General features: G+C 42.2%; 1 protein-coding gene across 5 annotated transcripts; it reads right to left on the bottom strand.

The window, feature by feature from the left end:
- Positions 1–795: 795 nt before the first annotated feature.
- Positions 796–19,477, bottom strand: gdf11 (growth differentiation factor 11). Of its 5 annotated transcripts, none has more exons than XR_003751368.1 (4): positions 18,593–19,477; positions 5,717–6,090; positions 3,324–4,029; positions 796–2,710 (listed from the first exon to the last, which is right to left on the bottom strand). XR_003751368.1 is itself a non-coding variant. In XM_028997442.1 (4 exons), exons 1-3 carry the CDS (start codon positions 19,008–19,010, stop codon positions 3,649–3,651), a joined length of 1,173 nt encoding a protein of 390 aa, XP_028853275.1. In that variant the 5' UTR covers positions 19,011–19,477; the 3' UTR covers positions 796–2,710; positions 3,629–3,648. The 5 variants fall into 5 exon arrangements, 3 of the variants coding, with proteins under 3 accessions (XP_028853275.1, XP_028853276.1, XP_028853274.1); XR_003751367.1 differs by having other exon boundaries at positions 796–2,497; positions 2,583–4,029; XM_028997442.1 differs by having other exon boundaries at positions 3,629–4,029.
- Positions 19,478–21,418: the final 1,941 nt, after the last annotated feature.

Raw genomic sequence — 21,418 nt, forward strand, 5'->3', positions numbered from 1 at the left:
GTGTACTGTTGGGTGGGGGGGGACCATTGTGCCTTCAAATTTGCCTGAATTACCTGGAACATTTATATAGCCTTTCACTATTTTCTACTTTAAAGAAGGAGCCTTCTCAAATTATTAATATGATTACTACTAGGGGTGAAGTCTTCTGACTGCATCTCTTTGAGCATTGTTAGGCCTTTTTAAATAAATGTGCTTAAGTTATAGGTCCCGAGCTTATTTCTTTGGTATTGGGTTTAGCCAGTGAATATGAATACAGGTCCAGTAATGTTATTGCAGGAACGAGTTAACACTAATGTTATTAAGAAAGTGTGCATGAACGAGGATCAGAGGAAGATTCCAGAAGTGTCTTTGTTACAATAATGATTTAAGTGGGTCTTGGGGCAGCGTTGTGGTTTTGAGATCGCTGGCGTCAGTGTTCCCGTCTCTTAGTTGGGTGGTCCCTGTTTATTTCACGGCTGACCGTGTCTCCAGACTTATTTGTCCCCCATTTGTGATTCCACAAATTAGGTTGTGAGAGGCCCTCCTATCAGGTGACACACTATTTGGGTCATGCTGCACCCCATACGTGATCATAACAATGACTACACAACACTAGAGCTTTCACATCAAGTCCCCAATTCTCTCCTCCTCCAATTAGCCTCAGCAATTAATTCATTTCCTGTCATAAACCTTTGCTAACTCTGTGGTGACACTAAGCTGTGTTCTGATTGGCTGGACTGGAAATTGGTGGTTCTAATTTACCTTTGCATGCTGAAAACACATTTTCAATCAACAGCAAAAACAAGGACATGTAGCATAGGCTAAATAAATGATTTATTGTACAAAAAGAAAGAACTGAGCAAAAAACATGGAAATCAAAGAATAATGTAACAATTATTCATATGCACACTCATCAAACTACAAAGTTGGGTGGAAATTTCATCTACACAACAAGATGAAGTAAAAAAAAAAAAAAGTCAGGAGGAAAAACAAGAAAATTCTGAAGCAGAGAACCTGTTCAAAAACCATGCAAAATGTGAACGTTATGATTTTATTGACTCTGAGATCTCTTTTTTTTTTTCTATTAAATATATCAATGAAAGTATATTTTCAAGCATATTATGTACATCACTTAACCTTCAAATGAGAATTTTTCTGATGGCATGAACCAGTGCTAGACTCATGATTGTGGACACCAACAGATCTGTTTTCTTTATGTGCTTTTGGACAGTGTAACCACTCCCTCAATACCTATACCAGGTGACTGGGTGGCTCTTATATATTTTACATTTCTTGGCTTTCCTTTATTTAGTGACAGTTACTATATGACTTAGGTGAGGTAGATTTAACTGTTTCTATGAAGTGACTGGTCACATTTTAATTTGTTTCTTAAGACCGGGGCAAGCAATCTCTTCTACATTCGATACTGTGCACAACACATCATCCACCACTTTGGCTGACAATACCTGGGTGCACCGCCCAGATTTCACATGGACATAAAACACATATGAAGGGAAGTGACAGTGATCAGTTCATCTGGAGAAAGTTTTTTTCTTTTTTTTTAATGTCCTGCAGTGAGCTATATTTATAATTCCATTTAGATAAGGTGTCTTCAGGTGCTGAGAGGGTGGTTGGATAGCAACAGGACTCCACTTCTTCAGATGAAAGCATTAAAAAAAGCTTTACAGTAAGGAAAGTTTAATGGTCTTGGACTTTTTTTTTTTCTCGTCTTTTCCCCCCTCTCACTTATCACAATCCATGTACAAGCTCTTGTGCTCAATAAGGTAAAATACAAACAGAGACAAAAACACAACTCCACTCGCCATTCACTTCCCATAGTGCAAAATTTATTGTTGGTAAGGTAGAGTGCCCAGAAAGGATTTTGTACCCCCTTTTAAATTTATATACATATATCATTTATATATAATGTCAGAAGGCTCTTCCTTTATCCAACAGCATAGTGCTTTCGTTTACTAGAAGGGATAACATCTTCGCATTGACATCTGGTGGGGACAAGACAGATTTCAAGCTTTCTATTCTACTTTTTTTATTTGCATTGTTTCATTTCTTGTTTAACCAGTTCCAAATTCACTTTACCATACTTGGATGGATAAATAGATGACTGCAGGAAATAACAAAAAAAAACAAAACAAAAACAGAATATGATTCTACGTGTTTTCAGCACACCAAACAAGATTTCCCTTTCTATCCCAGCTGGCATGGAGACACCACTACAAACTCTTGGAGGAGACTGTTTTGGTTCTTTCTCAGTGGAATTTTGTTCATAAACCATTTATAATTTCATGTAAGGACCACAGAATAAAATTTGATAATTACATATTCCTCTAATGATGTCCCATTAACCCTTCCAGGTTTAACTTACATTAGTGTGTTTTTGCATCCAGTTCTTGGCAGCATCATTTGTTATCCATTTGTTACAATAGTGGGCTTGAAAATTAGACACTGCACTTTTTTCAGTTTTAGAAAAGATGAACTCTTCATCGGCATTTGTGGTCTTCTGTTGAGGAAACCACAGCATGCAGAAACCACTCAGCGACGAAAAGGCCAAGATTCTTTAAAAACGGGAAAGAGATTTTGCCTACTTTGGAATGAAACATGAAATCCTGTGGTCCAGGAGACCCATGAGATTTGGTTCTGCACCTTTCCCCAGTGCAGTTGGGAGTGGGTTGGGGCAGTTGATGCCAGGGAGGCTCAGCAGCTGTAACTGCATCTTATGGTAGAAGGAAAGAGAGAATGAGTGAAAGAAAGAAAGGGAAAAAAAGAAAAAGAGCACGGGCAAACCCTTTTCCTGTTCATTTTTAAAGGTAGTGAAATAAACCTTTCTTCTCCTGTTTCTTTTTGTCTTTTTACAAGATCACAAGTAAAAGAAGATCAAAGTGGCTGTGAAAGGGTGGTTGAATTCTTGGGAATGTCACACTGGGGTGCTAGCTACATCTGGAAAGCAGAATAGTTTGGGGGGAGGTTGTATGTGGCCTTTTCAGCATTTTATGTGGCTCTGAAGATGATTTTCTAAAGGTGCGGAATTGAACGGTTTTACGTTTTCCTATTCAGTTTGTACAGATAGCAAGGAGGTGAGGATCAGGTTTGTGTTGTAAAAGAATTGGACCTTTGTGGATTAGGACAGGGACTTCAGGGAAAATCAGTCAGGTGTCTCTATTGTGTCCTGGCTGGTGTGCGAAAGCCTCTCCACAGGCTGTTCAAGTTGAAATCGGAAGTAAAATGCATGCCCCCCCAGAATTCCATTATGATACCATTTTCAATGTACCAACCAAAAACCAAAATTCTTGTTTCTCATGCTTCTTAGGTCTTGTTCCCAAACACACCTTTTGTGAAATTCCTGTGATACTCCATTATTCAGTTGACTTGAAATTATGTTAAATGCAGGTCATTCTTATTGTTTCATTGTCACCATTTGCTTGTGTCCATGCTACCTTTTTTTTCTTCAAAGAATCGTGGAAAGCATTTGAAATGGATGGAGAAATTCCTGCAAGGTGGTGGCAAGAATGTGAAGGGTACATGGTTTTGGTGCCTTGGGAAAAGCTTTAGTCGGTCACTCAGTCAGGATGGTTGCAGGCATGTAAATGCGTGCATGTTGGCGTGTGTGCAGGTAAAGGTCTCCTCCCCTCACCGCTGCGAACGTTGGCTGGTCTAAGAGCAGCCACAGCGGTCCACCACCATGCCAGGGATCTTCCCGTGGATGATCTGCTGTTTGTCGTTGAAGTACAGCATGTTGATGGGGGACATCTTGGTCGGTGTGCAGCAGGGTCCAGCTGAGCCTCTGGGGTTAGCGTGCTGCACAAGGTGTGTGTGTGGATACTTCTGCATGAACATGTACTCGCACTGGCCAGAGCAGTAGTTGGCCTTGTAGCGCTTGGGTGCAATGATCCAGTCCCAGCCGAAAGCCTCGAAGTCAACGGTAAGAGGGTAGCGGCAGCAGCGAGACTCAGTGGAATGCTCATCGCAGTCCAGGCCCAGGTTCCGTCGTGAGCGTTTGGTCGTTTCGAGAACCTTCACCTCCAAAAATGGCTGCTAGAGGGCAGGGGATGATGGGGAGAGGGAGATTGGGGAGGGGAGGAGAAAGGAAAACAACACTGAGGTGAAGAGAGGTGAAATGGCAAGGTGTATCAAAAATACGTATGCAATTTTCTTGGACCTTGAAAACTTCCCTCTCAAATCCCTTTTGAGTCATTGTTGCTCAAATTAACGAATGGTCCACAGTTTTTAGATGCCTGTATATTTGCATTGACAACATTGACAAAGTATGGTAGTATCGACACCTCTTTGGCATGTATTCATTACTCCATACCCCAAAACTGCATCTAATCTGCCAACAGGTGTTCTATACAGGCCACCAAATATCTTGAAATTTCATATCTTTACCCTGACATGGGGTTATCATTTGTAAGTTCTAGGTTCTCTTTATTTTTAATTGAATTGTTTTATCAAGCTTTGTGGAGTCTAAATACTCATAATATTTAGACTTGTCAGACCATCCTAACATGGTCATGGGTTGACCAGGACCACTTTTTGTGGTCTCAGTTGTATATGTATATACATATATTTTATTTAGATTTAAAATCCCACTTCACTGGACATTTCAAACGACTGCAGATTTTCAACTAGTGACTCTACGTAAATAAATGGTCTGGAGGTGGGAGGCATATTTTTCCTTCATGCACTACACAGAGCCTATGAACTCACATTTTAGTCATTTTCACCTTGGCCTCTGAGTACCTTGCGTGTCCGCATGTTCTTTTGTGGTGTTTTGTTAAAAATACACACAGAGCATTTATCTCATCTTGCGGTGAGGCAGCTGGAGTTGAGCGCTAGCTCACTAAAGCTCTCCTGCAGGGGAAACAAACTGAAAGGCAACTGAGGTCAAATCCTGTCAGTTGGGCTCTGCAGTCTTTGTTGGATGGAAAAAAGACGGGAAAACCCAGAGGACCAGGGGGGACTAAGAGTCTTTCTTTGCTGTTTTTAGTTTGTTTTTGTACTCTGCCTTAAGAGCCTCTGATCTTTTTTTCCCCTCTGTCCCAGCTTTGAAAAATATAACAAGCTGCAGTGTTCAAGAATGGGGACTTTAGAGCCAAATCCTGCCTGCCCAGGTTGTTGGGTGTGGTAATGACAATAGTATCCCTGGATCCTTGCGTGATGCTACTGTACTTGAATAAAATGATCAATGCATCCACAAGAAGATCAGCTCTCAAATATTGAGGGAAGAATCACCAGAGTGCATTTGTCAAAGATCAATACATGATCACGTAATGAAAATATTGCAAGGGTTGCAATGAAAACAATCTGGCAGGAGGGCTTCAATGATTTGGAGCCCCTGGCTACTTCACCAATCGTCTTAGCCAGTTTACTTGTCAAGAACTAAACAAGGTCGCAATAGAGCATTAGTTCTCCATCCTGCAGCCCGAGCTTAATTAGCTCAGGTGACAGTTAACCTACATGTGCATTAGTACATATACCACTACATATCTTCCTTGCCATTTTTAAAAGCATATGCATTTTTGACAAAAAATATAAATGCATTTTTGACAACATATTTTAAGGTAATTTGTATTTTCTTGTAGTCAATATGTAGATCTTTGGGGAGCTGTCATTGTTGATAATAACCTTTGAGTTTCAGTTGTGAGATGGGGAGTAATGTGTTTTAATCAATGGTCTCTCTTAACTACCTTGAAGAAGGTTTACTAGGTCTATGGGTCCTTACCAGTCCCTCCTCCCCAGGCCCGAGTGAAGTGACAGCCAAGTCATTCCCACTCTCATCGAACGCGTTGATATCAATGCCCCAGTTCGTATGCGGCTGCTTGAACCAGTTCTGTAGCACGTGCTTGAAGTCGATGCTCTGCCAGTGGCCGGAGCGCGAATTCAGATCGATCTTGAGGGAGCGGATGCGGATGTGCCGGCTACCCTGCTCTGTGACCGGCTTGAGCCTGAGGATCTGCAGGTAGACAGTGGAGGTCTGCTGCAGCGGTCGCAGGTACACCCACAGCTGGGCCTTCAGCACCTTGGTGAACATCAGCTTGGGACTGAACTTGAAAAAACAACAACTTGGCTTCCCGTCAACCTGCACCAACGGCTCAGCTGTAGTAAAAAAATGGAAAAGAAAACAGCATAAGAGAGATTCAAAGTACAATGGGGAATAAAGGGTCTTTAATCTCAACATTACAATTAATAACAGGTTTACCAAAGCATGAGACCCTGAACTTGCAGTGTTCATTGGCAAAAAACGATGAAATTTTAATGTTATTTCATGATGGTTAATATTTAATTCTATAAATTTAAATAACTGTAATATGGTGCAATTTTTCATTTTGTTTTAAATTTGACATGAAGGTAAATTTTTGCTTGTACTGTTCAGAACTGCCTGTCATGCTTGACATAAACTAAGCAGAGGTGTCAATCAATGCTAAATCTGAGGTTGCTTAGGCAACCTGAAAATGGCTTCCTGGGTCAAAAGGTCATTTTGGCACCTAGGCCTAGTTAAGAAATGGGGTCAGGGGTCAAACCAGTCAGCCTTTTACATCCCTGAGAGTGCTGGGGTGTCAATCCTAATAGGCAAATTGAGTTTGAATGTCAAGGTCAGCCCTACGGCAGAGGTAATATAGGTTATTCTTCACAACCGTCTTTTCACAGGAATCAGTGGATCAGCGGAGCTGTGTGCTGTTCCACATTGTTTTTGTTTTCATTTGATTTCCCAGCAGCCAATGGCAACTTGTTTACAGGCTGGCTTCGACTGACCGGTAGAAAACAGAGCAGGCGTTTTTTTGGAGACCCACCATTGCTTCCCGGGGGTTGTAATCAAATTAACAGCCATGCAAAAGGGGAAATGAATTCAATGAGGTAAACATAGAATATTACCCATTATCCGACTTCTCTGGAAAGTTGAAAGTGGGCCAATCGTGTAATAAGCGATGTTCTTCAACCTTGCTTCAGTCATTAGTGAGTGTAAATTACACAGTGTCTCACGCTGCAAAGACAATATGGCAATGTTCCTCTCTGTGGGTTGCTGAGGTCACAGCAATTAATGTGGGCGGCGGTGTTGTGTTCGCTCGCTTGCACCGAGTGAGGAGCAATTCTGCAGTGTCTCTGCAATCTTTTTTCATATCATTTTGAATTTCTTTGGTCATGCGCACTATATAATGGTATTTGGCCACTTAGTTTTAGTTTTGGTCATACTGACTGGTGTTTCATTACTCTGAGCTGTTCTAATGCTAAGTGAAAAACTGATGAACAACATTTGCCAAAGCAGCATACATATTAATTCAATAAAGCATATGTGATAGTAATATGTTATAAATAATACATTCATTTACAGGACATATTATATTTTTTGTTCACGTTTTCACAGGACCATGTTCTTGATTACTGTTTCTTGATCTCCCATTGCCAAATTTTCCCATGGGTATTATCTCAGAGCTCCCTCTCCTGTTGCAGTGACACTTGCTGAAACCACAGTCCTCCCGTGCTCCACAAATAACTCCCACATCTCCCAGTCTCACGTTTGCGTCTGTGTCAACTATTTCAATATGAGTGGTTATAAAACATTACAAGCACTTTCCTGTACTTATAGTCAGTCAGGCCTGTTCTACTAAACACTGCATGTAAGAATCAAGAATCAGACAGTGAGAATCAGCAGGTGCATCAACTGTGCACCAATAGAGATTGCCCTCATAGGGGTGGTTGTAGCCTATGGGTTACAATCTCGCCTATGAACAAGAAGACCACAAAGTCACAGGTTCAAATCCCACTTGCTTCCATTGTGTCCCTGAACAACTGAATGTAAGTCGCTCTGGATAATCATGCTTGCTAAATGCCTAAAATGTCATGGGTCATTGTTCTGATTCTCATCTCATTAGTAATGTTCCTTTTAAAAATGTGTCAGTTCATTATGTAACTAGTCAAATATATAATGGTCTGGAATAAGATAATATAAGATAATCCTTAATTAGTCCCATAAGTGAGAAATTTACATTATCACAGCAGAAAGTGGACAGTACAAAAAAAAAAGCATAAACAACATGTCGACTGTAAAATATAAAATGTTCAATATACAAATAAATAGTCATAGAAACAAACAGTGGAGCTAAATTGTAAAAATACAAATATATTTGTGAAAGTGAATATTAGACTTGTCATTCAGGTAAAACATCTCACTACTGGCAGAGTTCTGAGTTGTCAACCTCCAATGTGGTATGAAACGACCTTCTCTAAAGACAGCCGAGTGTCCATCAGCCTTCTGTTCTAGAAGATAATGTCATACGGTTCTCTAACTTGCCCCCTGACCATTGCTTTCTGTGTGTGTGTGTGTGTGTGTGTGTGTGTGTGTGTATAACCTAAATAGACAGACTGCAGGGAGTGTGTTGTATGTGCTCTGCCCTCTGTCAAACAAGCTTCACTTTTTCGAGCTAACCCCTTGGACAACACCTCTGAACTGAGCACACAGACAATATGGGTGACAGTGAAGTGAATAGAAAAATATTGCTGCTTAACAACCTTGGCAAAGGCAAAGAAAAAAGAATGTTCCTTCCATGAAATGTAATTTTTTATGCTGATGAAATGTGACATTTCTATCTTTCCACTGAGTACAAGAGCCGTTCCTGCTACATGACGCAGTTTTCATGTTTTGTGTGTGCATTTTGTGTTCCTATACTAGGCAGTTAATGATGGCTTTATTTTTCGAAATGCAAAATAACAAGCAAAAAAAAAACAAAGAACCCACCCGCATGCACAAAAACAGTCATCTGTTGTTAATGTCCAAAAAAATAACGGCATAATAGGTGTAAATCCTTTGCCAAAAAGGGGGGAATTCTATTTGCATATATATCTATATTTTCCTTTCTTAATGGGAAATGCAAATGTGCCATTTTGAGGGAGGTGTATGTTTGGGAGTGCCATGCCTGGATGAATGTGACTCTGGGGTATCCCTGAGCACCTCTGCAAATTAATCATTGTGACACGTTCACGACCCCTCTAATAAGACAGGGGGCCACATAGTGCCCCCCTCCACCAGCTTGGGCCAGGCGCCCCTCTCCCGCTTTGTTTCCCCTCTGGTCCCAGGGGGCAGAGCAGGGGAGTGGGGGAGGGCTGTGGACAGAGCAGAGGAGGGGGCGCGAATGTGAAGTTAGGGGCCTCATTCAGGACCCTCCCCTGGGAGAGTGCCGGGCACAAGACTCCTATTAGGGGCTCACTGAGGAAGCACCCCCCACCCCCTAGCAGCAACAAAAACTCCCCCGATTTACACTCCTACACACACCTAAATTCACCACTCTCCCTCAAACCCGGTGAACCCGGTATTCAAACAGAAGGCGTGTGTCATGCATACACACAACAGATATGGATGCATTTACGAGGATGGCCACAAACACACCATGCGTAGGATACACACACACACACCCACACAGTTCACGTATGTCCTGCAGAGGCACTAAGGACTTCATGCTGATGACTGCTCAGAAGACAAGTGGCTTCCAGCAATATCTGGAAGCGGACACTTCTTGGGGACCCAACATGAAATAGGGAGAAAACAAGACCAGATCAGCAGAATGCTTGTACGCCACATAACCAGGTTGAGGAATAAAGCAAAGGAAACACCTTGCCTTCTGAGTCAATATTTTAATCAAAATTAATAGTCAGCCATCTTCTATCCAAGTCATAACTGTTTTTTTTTCATATATTGAAGTTCAAAGGCATTCTAATTATTCTACTGTGTGCGTCACATATGCTGCTTCTGCACATCGCTATATGCAGTTTCATCTTGAATGTATTCAAAGTTTTCAGTGGGGGGGGGGTTACTTGGCCCTATTCATCAGAGCATCACACATGGCACATCGCGCGCCTCATGGACCATTGCATTAATGGGAGTCTGAGTCAGTTGCTGACATACATAATTCATGAAATATTAATTTATATTCATGTTTGCTGTCATTAGGTGTTTATGCGCTTCGGGAGAATTGAAAATGAGATGACTGACAATGAGTGAGGTTCCATCTCCTGACCTTTGCGCTCTCTGAATCTGTGTCCTTCTTTCTCTCATCGTTGGCCTGCCACTCTCTCCCTGTTATTCCTCTTCTCACATTTATGTATATATTTCCTGATTCATTCTTCTGCCAGAATGCAGCCTTGCAGATTTTGGTGCAAAAAAAAGCGTGACTAAGCATTCTGAATGCATCTTTCCCACAGTGCAACAGTAGTCTATTCATTAAGACTATCTCAGCATTTATCAAGGTACTCCAAACCATTGAAGATTTTCAGCACTGCTCTGTTCATTAACAGCCACTGAACTTTGCCAATGTCCCAAAGTGCTTTTGAAAAATAGTGCAAACGTGTATGCTTAATGAACTTCACATCCTGAGCTGGTAGTGTTGCTGCACATTGAATGCTATACCAAAGGGAGGTGGTGGTGGGTGTGGGGGTAGGGAATCAGCATAACCACACAGCCTCGATATGAAGCCATTCTCAGAACACTTTAGGTCCTTATTAAATTTTCATGGCCATAGTCCTCAGCTGCCTGCTCTCTTTCCACCAGTATCAGTTTTCCCGCATATCCAACCCCTTAATGGGAGGAAATGATGTGGAACTGCATTTCCTTTGATTAAGACCTTTTATTTGTGATTTATGGATTTTTTTCCCCTGTGCATTGGAACCCTGACTAGGCAACTTGGTGACTTGGATTATGGGCCTCTCTTTTACCCTGCCCCTGAAAGTCCCACAAAACCCTCTCCATCCCTTGGGTCCACAGCAATGGTTAATTAGTTTCGGGTGTGTAGCAATTATTTCCTTTATTAGCGAAAGGCAGGGTTGTAGAACTTGAGGCAGCACTTCAAGGCATGAACTCGGGTGGTTGACGACTTGGACTCTAATTTGGGACTATTTCATACTGCTTCAAAACAGTTGGTGCCAGTGTCTGATTTCACCTCTCTGGATACATGCATTGCTGTCGTATTATGAATCATCATGCACAATCAACTCTGAATGATGTTTTATTTGAATCACTCAAATATCATTAGAAAAATCTTGCTCTTTTTTTATCCTTTTATGTACTCCTGGACCCAATGTGATTTCACATCCATTGTCGGCGGTCTCAGCCTTTCCTCGCTCCCAACATGAGATTTTTAATGGCCCCGAAGTGTAATCAGGCAAGTAATGTGTTCATAACACATAATACCTTCACAACACATTGTTAAATGGTCCGTAAAACAAAAAAAATCCAATGGTAGTCATTACGGCTACATTTGTCACAACTACAAGCAGAAAGTGTACTTAGTTCTGTAGTTCTGTAGCTTCTGCACTATGTGAGACGCCGCAGTGCAACAGAGCGTGTGACTAATTAGAGTCCGTAACTTTTTCTTTGATCATCTTCACAGGCAAAAGCTGTGGGCTACATATGTTGCAGCGCCTGGTCGCTTTAATCATTCAGTGTTGTGCTTTCGGTTGGTTTTTACGGGTCTTCAGTGTCTCTGTAGGCTTGCCGTAATCTGACCACATACGTGCCATTTCACACTGAGAAAAAAGAACTAGTTCACATTCATTTGTTTGTTTTTTAATAAACAGGTCACTGTAATTTTTATCTGATGTATACATTTGTCAAATTCTCAAACAGTTTACACCTACACTGAAGGTGCAGAATCCATTCCCAGGAATGCAAATGTCTGGGATAAACGGTACAGATCGTTATGGGGCATCATGTGGCATGCCATAAAAACTATAAAACGTGAGCATCCTTCAGTCTCTTGAGAGTGAATGGCACTCAATTACACATTCATTATTTGTTCAGGTAAGTGCACACAGAAAATATACAACACTTGAATGGTGAGTCAAAAATAGGGACTTTACCACTGAGGTAAGGTGTCTTTACTGCCTTATTGGAAAAAATGATCATGGTCTCAACAGCCCTGGGCAACTTGACAGTCAATGAGAATTTACTTAAGCAGTAAAGTGGCCTGTGAACATAATATGATCCCTCATTCCTCATAATACTCCTGCACCAATTGTCCTATCATGATAAAAGTCTCTGTTTGCCTGATTTAAAAAAAAATATTTGTCATATGTGATACACAGCACTCAGGGTACACAATGAAATGTGTCCTCTGCATTTAATCCATCACCGTTTGTGAGCAGTGTGCAGCAATGAAAGGCACCTGGAAAGACAATGTGTGGGGACAGTGCGTTGCTCAAGGGGACCTCAGTGGCAACTTGACGGTTGGTGGATTCAAACCTGTGACCTTCCAATAACAAGTCTGCCTCCTTAACTGCTTAGCCACCACTGCCCATGCTTCCCAGTTAATGTTCCCCAACAACATTGGAGCTAATTAATACTCACTATATAGTTAAATCTTCAAATTAACTGTTTGCATTCATCTTGTAATTTACTGCCCTCTAGGGGTGATAGTAGGTGACTGTTTCTGAATGCTACATCGTCTCTAGCGACAAACTAAAGCAACAATTTCTGTAATTCTCATGGGTGTTACCCATGATCCTGTTAACATAGAAGAGTTCTCATGAGTTCTCATCCATTCAGATGTATGTGAAACTGTGCTTGCACATTAGCTCTTACCACCACCCCTTTATCCTTCATAATGACTTTTGACACCAAAGTGTGTCAGTAACATACATGGTTTACTTCTAATGGAGAAAAGGGTTCGAATAGTAATCCAGCAGCCTTGAATTGTCAAGCATTGAATAATAGCTTTAGCATGTAAAAAAAAACATAATCTCAAATTGGTTCTCCAATCAAAATGGCAGTAATATTCCATGCCAAATATCAGCAATAACTGTGTTGCAATCAGTCAAGGTGCTTGTGACTGTGATAGAATCTGTTGCTTAACAGAATTAGTGAGAAAGTCAGTATATTCCATGAAGGCCTACCAATGTCTTCACCAAGTAACCAGTAATGAAGATGCTGCTATCAGTTGTTTTAGTTTATAGGTCATTTTTTTATATATTTGCATATTATTTTCTCAGAAAAGAAAACTGCCTGAAAATGTATTTAGTGAGAATTTCACCCTTGTACATACTGACCACTACACAATATTTTATATTATATTTTATATTAGATATATTTTATGTTAGCAGCATCATTTTCATGTTCTTGCTTTTGTAGCTGTGTATCATATTTTGAATGTTTTGGTGAATCTTGGAGCCAATTGTTTATTCCCAAGGCGCTGTCCATGGTGTTAAAAGGGGCCAGGCTTAACTTTTCTTCAATCTGAAATCATTTCTATGATTGTCCTTTCTACTAATCTTGATGTAGAGTCCTCTACACATGATCTGCATATACCACAGTGAATTATTGACATCATATTTAGCTTTAGTAATATCTTCTGCTCTGTCTTCATGTCTGTAAATGAAAGTACACTCCATGAAATAACATATTCTAAATGTTATATAAATGCAGTGAAGCAACAACACAAAGACTGAGGCAGACCAACACATTAGTTGTGTAGACTCCAACTGGGTATTAATTAGCAAAAAAAGTTACAAATGAGCCAGAATGAGCACATTCTATGACTAGGCTTGGAGACGCCTGGTTTAGGCCTCAATTATGCAGCGGAAACAATTGTGACTCATTGATCAATGGACTTGAATCATGCAATACCCCCAAAGACGTATTGTCATGCCTAGTATCAAGAGGTTAGTGACAACTCCTTAAGTACAGTAAGCTGCCAATCCAACTTCTTCCATACTTATTCAGCCCCATAAATAGCAAGCATTGATGCAGTGGATGATCTGACACTTTTCTATCATGTATTCCTGCCAGTATTAAGATTTTCATCAATTTTGTGCTCTAGTAGCTCTTCTGTGGGATTGAACCAAACAAGTTAGTAATCCTGTTCCAGGAGGGTTCCTTGGTATCTTTCCAACCCATTGGAACATTCATTATCAGCCATCTCAGACCACCTGAGCCTGATTAAGGTTTCAAATTGGATGGGTAGGGTCCTCCAGGTCAATGACTGAGAACCACTGACTCGCATTACTCAGATTTTTGCTCATTTTTCCTGCTTCCAACACATTGACTTTCAGAACCGTTTTTTTTTCTCTTGCTGGCCACTTCTGGCCTAATTGTACAGGCATACTAATGGAATAATAAGATAATAAATAATTTGCTAATTTGCATATGATCTGCCTTCATGCAGTCCAGCATTGCATCCCTTGCATTGACTAGCAATTTCATACATCCAATTGCAATGCAACTGTGGTCAAAATGACCACAAATTCTAATCACATACTGATTCAAATTGTGCCTCAAAATAGCTCAAGCAGAGCTCAGGCAGTTTCTGATAGGTGCTTGAAAAATGTGCTGCACTGGATGTTTTGCAGATATGTCACCATTTTGATGAACCAGCTGAATATTTCTATGTCCATTGTTGGACTTTATAAGGGTTCATCTAAAAGAAGGATCACTCCAGTGAAGGGGTTAAGGCAGCTTAGGGCCGTGGGAAGAGAGGAAAGAGGGAGGAGATAGTAAGATTCCTGAGAGGCCTGGTGAAATTTTGCCCAGGGTATTAATGGACTTTAGGCCCTTTGAAAGTTTATTAGCCATAACATTGACAGCCCCGCTGTTTCGTTCATTATTATTTCTTTTAAAACAAACCATTAAAGCCTGGCATCCAAACAGACTTTACCACTGTTTACCTTTTCCCTCACATTCCTCTGAACTCTTCCTCTTGCTTACTTTCGCTTTTTCAAACAGGCGGAATCAGTGAAAAGGGCCAGGATGCAGGTGTCACCAACAAACGCAGCCTACGGTGGAAAGAATAAATATAACTTCACGTGGTCATTCACTTCCCGCAGTCTTGCGGCCAGGCCACAGTCTGACTTCAGCAGTGCTGTCTTTCAGTGCGCACCCTATCTCTTAAGGTTTATGGTTCCTGCACCTTCAGGAAATGACCCTTTTATAGAGTCAACACTATAAAAGACTTGTGTATTTTTTGGGTGGGAGTGGTTGGTGGATGGGTTTGGGTATGCACAAGGGTGGTGGGGGTGGGTTTGAGGCAGTGCTGTTTAATCTACTACCGGTTCTCCTTTTCTGTCAAAGAAAGAGACCCGATGAGGTTAATTGGCTCCTCGTCCAATATATCACATTGCTGTGAACTCTGTGACCCTTTTTGTCAATAGGGGGATTTTTCTTCTGTGTATGTGTGTGTGTGTGTGTGTGTGTGTGTGTGTGTGTGATTGAGAGAAAAGGAAGGATCTACATTCTTATAGGAATTGATGCAATACCCTCTTAATATGAAGTGGATCAAGTATTAAACACCTATATTATCCTTTTGTGATTTAGAAAATATATCTAAAATGAACTATTGAATCTAACAGCCACTAAATATCTGGATTGGTTTCCGGTTAGCCATTAAACATCAGGGGATTGCTGACATGTTCAGTAAAACCTTGGAAAGTGTTTAAAAAAAAACAACTTTGATGCTCGCTTAGGTACAGATGGTTGACAGCAGGTGTACATTTACATGGTAAAACTGCAAAAAGACGGGCCAATTACTGAAATAAGTGCGATCAGAGATGACGTTCGGGCATTCAGGGCGGTGACAAATTACTGACAATGTTTTCAAATACACACACTTGGAGTTGTTAAAGAGGGCCATTGATGAGGGAGGAAGGTCTGCTTTAAATACACAGACAGGTGACAAATGAGGGCCCACAGGGGTCAGAACCTTTCTGTGGCCTCATGATAACTCACACACACACACAGACACACACATGCATGCATGCATGCATGCACACACATGCACTCTGCATGCTGTTCACATCACAACACGGTTAAACTGGAGCTCATACATACATTTGTGGAGAACCCTGCTCTGCAGCTCTCAACTAACCTGAATTCTTGTAATTGCAAGTTATGATTTTAGGATGATAAGCAGGTGGTTTAATTGCAGTCTATATTAATAAGTAATAATAATAAAGTGTTTAAAGATACAGCAGTGTGAGGTTTCATGGGATCACAATTTTGTTGTCTATTTTTTGCATATCGTGAAACTTACTGTTAGGAACATTTTTCCCGTCTCTGTCCATAAGTAAGCCACTGCTGACCTGTAGTAGATGAATAAATGCTACTTATGTAAGATCTGAGTGAGCTATTTCCCTCGCTGATATCCGAATATATGGGAACGGCAATGCAAACTGCAGCGCTGCATTTTAAATGGAGAACCTCCCCTTAGATAACTTACATTAATTAGTGATCAGGAAGCATGAACTCGCTGAACCCGCACTGCAGCTAATGCTGCACTGAGAGAATGATTCAGTTGGAGCAAAGAAAAAAAAAAGGAAGGATGGGGAGGGGGGGGGGGTACTTTTCATTTTGCATTGGTCCAGTTTGTGTGTTCTGCTGTAACCCCCCCCCCCACCACCACCACCACCCCAGCTCCATCAGAGACCATACGAGGCAGCCTTCATGCAGTGGAGAAGGGAATGCTGTTTGAAGTTTGCTTTATCTTTCTCAGAAACTGAGAGGCAGCAGCCTCAGCTCCTGTGGGATCCATAACGATGCCACAGGCGAGAACGATGCGGTCCTTCTCGCAGCGTGAGCGAAACAGGGAGAGAAAGAGGGAAGGAGTGGGGGAGGAGATGGATGGAGGCAGAGAGGAGTGGGGGAGGAGAGAGAGAGAGAGAGTGAGGAAGAGTGGAAACAAAGTAGAGAAAATGGGTACGTTCTTGGGAAGGGGGGGTGTTGCTGAGCTTCATGGGCTCTAATCAAGTAGAAACGACAAAACGTCACACTCCTGAGGATTTGTATTTAAACACATTAAAACACTGACATTGTCACACTGCACCCTCTTAATGATGCATCTAAAGATATGCGTCCTAGAAATTCGCCAGGCCAACCCTCTGTGAAGTTTGTGGTGTTGTTGTCATGTTCCGCCCCCTGACGCGAGCTCACTGATCACAGCAGAAACACATCCATGTGCAAACTGTGTCTAGAAAAGCGAGAAAAAAAAGGAAGTCGCCACATGGATGCAGAGTTACTGCGCCGCTACCACAGCTGTGCTGTCAGCAGTGGAGAATCATTGCTAGGCAGCATTTACATAACCTTTAACATGTCCCATACGCTGCCTGGCCACCCTGCACCCACTTCACTTCTGCATATCAATAATCACAGAGCTTCTGGGTTCATGTGCTTTCAACAGGCCTCGCACGACCATGGTCAAAGCTCCCATTCTGACAACATGACAGTTATTCGAGCAGCTATTTGTCACTTGCTCACAGCTTGCTCATTATTTGGCAATAGGCCTTGGGCCTGTTACCGCCGCCCATATGATGTAACAAGTGCACAGCTGTTAAAGATGGGCAAAAACACAGCTCTGTTTCTGTGTGAATCACAGCCCCTGGTCTCAAATGTCAAACCAGTGGAGTTCATTATGCTGCGCAGAATAGGCACGACGTGGGCTGTGTGACAATCACTGGAGAAGGTTAGTTAAGGGAACACAACCCCGATCTTTGTTCGAGTCTTGGTATAAAAGAAAACGGATTATTTGCTCGGCTTTTCGTTGGCCTTGTGCGGAATACATTATGTGTGTAAATGTTGTTGAACCCCGGCGATTCTTGGCGGAAAGGTCACACACTCCCCTCGACCCCAACTGTTCCTCGGGCTTTGTGTCCTCGGTGGAAAAAAAAAAACAGGCTGCGCCTATAAACCACGCATTTAAAAGGCAAGTGCGGCCGTGAGGGACCGCTGCTCGGGGTGTGCGGGGGGGGTAGACAATGGCAGCTTTTTTGGACACACTTTTTCTCACTGCGCTGAACAGCAGGGGAACCGGTTAGAGCTCGTTCATAAAGAACCGGCCCCGAACACAGCAGCTGCCGCCGCCGTCGCTCAAACGCACATACATACACACACACACACACACATATTTATACATATATATATGTGTGTGTGTGTGTGTGTGTGTGTGTGTGTAGATATAAATTTATAATAATAACGAAAATAATAATAATAGAGAGAGAGAGGGGGGAGAATTCTTGTTGTGGTATCAATATGCATGCGATAATCGGGGATAATGCCACTGGCTCAGCCCAGGGCATCTGCAAGGCGACATTATCATTATTGATTTATGCGTACAAAATTGACCCGGCCCTGAGACCACGGAACACAAACAACAACAACAACAACTACGAGAAGCTCTCAGCAACTAGACCTTTCTGCTTGGGTTGTCATAGACCTTCTAAGAGTCATGACCAAAGTTGTCTTAAATACAATAAGTGTCATCAGAATAGACATCAAATGCACAATGTGTATTTTTCTTCATCTTAAACCACTATAACATTCATAACGTTATATTATTATTTGACGTGCACCCAAGTGCAATGTTTTTTTTTATGCATCTTGAATGATCAAGTTCAAACACAGTCTAAAGCCTATTTTATCAGCCCTCTTACTTACAGGGCTCATTTTGCGGAAATAACAGTTATTACTTGTTTTTTTTATCTACTATGATGACTACAATACGCTTTTTTTTTTTACATCTTTGGCTGCTGCATCCTCAAAGCCGGCGTTTTCATCCGACAGTGGGTGAAAATGTTCTGCCTAAAAACCCAAGTTTGTGTGTGAGCTCCTGATCAGGGCGACGCTACTCACGCTCCGATGCCATCGTGATGACGGACTCCGTGGTGGCGTGGTACTCGTCCGCCTCCGTGAACTCGTCCTGGGCAGAGGCGTCCCCCTGGAAGTCGTGGTGGTCCAGCAGCTGCTGCAGCGGCGGCGCCTTGGGCAGGAGCTGGTTCACCACCTCCCGGCTGATGTTGGGCGCCTGCTTCAGGCGCAGCTTGCTCAGGATCTGCGACTTGATGGTCTCCAGCCGGAGCACCTTGCTCTGCTCCCGCCACACGCACGCCGAGCACTCGCGGCCGCCGGCGTCCTCCAGCTCGATGAGTGACAGGCCGCCGTCCGTGGGCATCTCGCCCACCGGCGGCAGGAAGAGGCTCGGCTCGTCGCTCCCGGACAGTCCCGACGACACGAGGACCATCAGGCACAGCAGAAAGTTGTACCTTGGCATGGCGACGGCGGGTGGGGAGAAGAAACTTTTCTCTCTCTCTCTCTCTCTCTGTCTGTCTCTCTCTCTCGCCTTTTATTCTTGCGCTCTGCAGGAAGAAAGCGAGAAAGCTTCCCCGGCGTGTTCTTACCTTCTCGAGGTTCGGTCGCCTTTAAACGCTCTTGAACTGGCGCGCAAGAGCCATAATAAAGCGGCCCGGCGGCCGGCGGCTCAGTCGAAGCGGTCCGCGGCGCTTCCTCGCATGTCCCTGCACACTTTTCTTTTTCTTTTTCTTTTTCTTTTTTGCTGCTGCGGTTGTTGTTGTTTTTGACGGCTCGGGACGACCTATCTGCTTCCAATTAAGTCCACGGCGGGTAAACGATCTGTCATTGAAAGCGTGCAAGTGCGTCCAGAAAGCCCCCTTTATATATGACGGCTGCCCGGTGTCGTAATCAGTCTCTATTGGCTAAGGTTCCAACAAAAGACTTTCAGGTCTGTCACTAAGTCAAGATAGAGGGAGCGATCGGGGGAGAGAGAGAGAGAGAGAGAGAGAGAGGTCATCCCATTTACAGCCCGAAATTCGATCATCCGACAGTTAACAAAATATCAGACAAAATCCTTACAGGAGCTGCCCTGGATGTGTTACATCTTCATGACCTGGATTTATATGGAAAAAATAATAATATCGGAAATGTGTTTTATTTGAACAAGAACACGAAATAGTTCGGTAAACGATTTATGACTAAATCTAGTTTGTGTTTATGGTTTGTATTTATTAGGCTCCATGCAACTCCTGATAATTGAATAAAAGGCGAGTTTGTGTGTGTGTGTGTGAACGTGAAAATGTTGCTGAAATAAATCACTGAAACAAAAAGCAGAATGCGAGGATGTTCCGTGGTTAGACTGGGAATAGAATATCTTCACTGTCCATCTGAAGGCGCCTTACTTATAAGAAACCCTGCTTGTGTTTTTAGGCTGACGACGTGCTGCATTCCTTTTTTCAGCCACGTTACTCTCAACTGAACTCAACGTCTTGTCTTATTGCACAGGGCAAGATTTAAAAGTGACAGAGAGATGGAGATGCGGAGCTCATGTACTTTGTCCCAAATTTACCCGCTAGCGCCACCTCCTGGCTCACAATCGGACCCGAAATGGCGCTCGGCCTCTGGCATAACAATGAGCAGAAAAGAGGCTTGTTAGACGGCTTACAACAGTGCAATAAAAGTGGTGATTACTGTTACCCACGCTTGTTTTACTTGTTGCCATTAATTACCCAATACTTACTTCCAATAATAATAATTTTGCCTGCTGAAATGTAACCTATTTGCCTACAAACGAAAAGACAGTTTGAAATGCAGACAGCTTTTTCAGAATCGCGTTTATTGACCAGTACAGTACAGTCATGGCCAAAGGTTTTGAGAATGACACAAATACTGGTTTTCACAAAGTTTGCTGCTCCTGTTTTTAGATCTTTTATTCAGTTGTTTCAGTGGTGAATGGAAGTCTGGGCCAAATCTTGACAAGACAGGACTGATAGTAGCACTCACCTAATCTTCTCCGTCCTCAGCGGTCCAATCCCTGTACGTTAGAATATCAGTCTGTCTTTGATGTTTTTCTGGGAGATAAGTGGCTTATTTGCTGTCCTTCTTGACAGCAGGGCATCCTTCAAAAATCTTCGATTATCTGATAAATGGTGATCTAGGCGAAATCTTAGTAGCAGCAATAAACTTGCCTGTGAAGCCCTTTACATGCAATTAATGCAATGATGACATGTTTCCCTGCAGGTAACCATGGTTAACAGAGGAAGAACAGTGATTTCAAGAATCATCCTTCTTTTAAAGCATCCAGTCTGCTATTCTAACTCAATCAGCTGGACAGAATGATCTCCAGCCTTGCACTTGTCAACACAGTTCATTTTCATAGCAAAGAGGGACTTTGCAATTCACCTGATCACTCATAACATTCTGGAATATATGCTAAATGGCATATAATAAAAATGGAAGCATCAAACTTTGTGAAAACCAGTATTTGTGTTATTCTCAAAACGTTTGGCCACGACCTCAATCAAACAACAATAATATACAATACAGTCAAAATCTTATATATAGAAAAATTACAAAGATTACAGAAATAATACAAGTGTACATAAAGTGCAGTTGCAATGCTGTACGTGTTAAGCAGTGTGATAGTTCAGCTAAAGGGTGATGGTGACAGGATAGAAACTGTTCTTGTGTCCTAGTCTGGACGCTTCTATATTGTCTGCCAGAAGGCAGCCGGTCCAAATAGCATCTAATAGTGTCAAGTAGGCGTCAAGTGTTTCTTTAGTATTTCTAAGTAACAAAACTAATTTATTTTTAAAAGGTGCCAAACATTAAATCCCAGTCAGCATCAGACCAAAGCACCTGTATTTTGGTGTTTGAAGGCCCAAACTA

This window comes from Denticeps clupeoides, chromosome 12, assembly GCF_900700375.1.
Source record: "Denticeps clupeoides chromosome 12, fDenClu1.1, whole genome shotgun sequence".
Taxonomy (NCBI): Eukaryota; Metazoa; Chordata; class Actinopteri; order Clupeiformes; family Denticipitidae; genus Denticeps; species Denticeps clupeoides.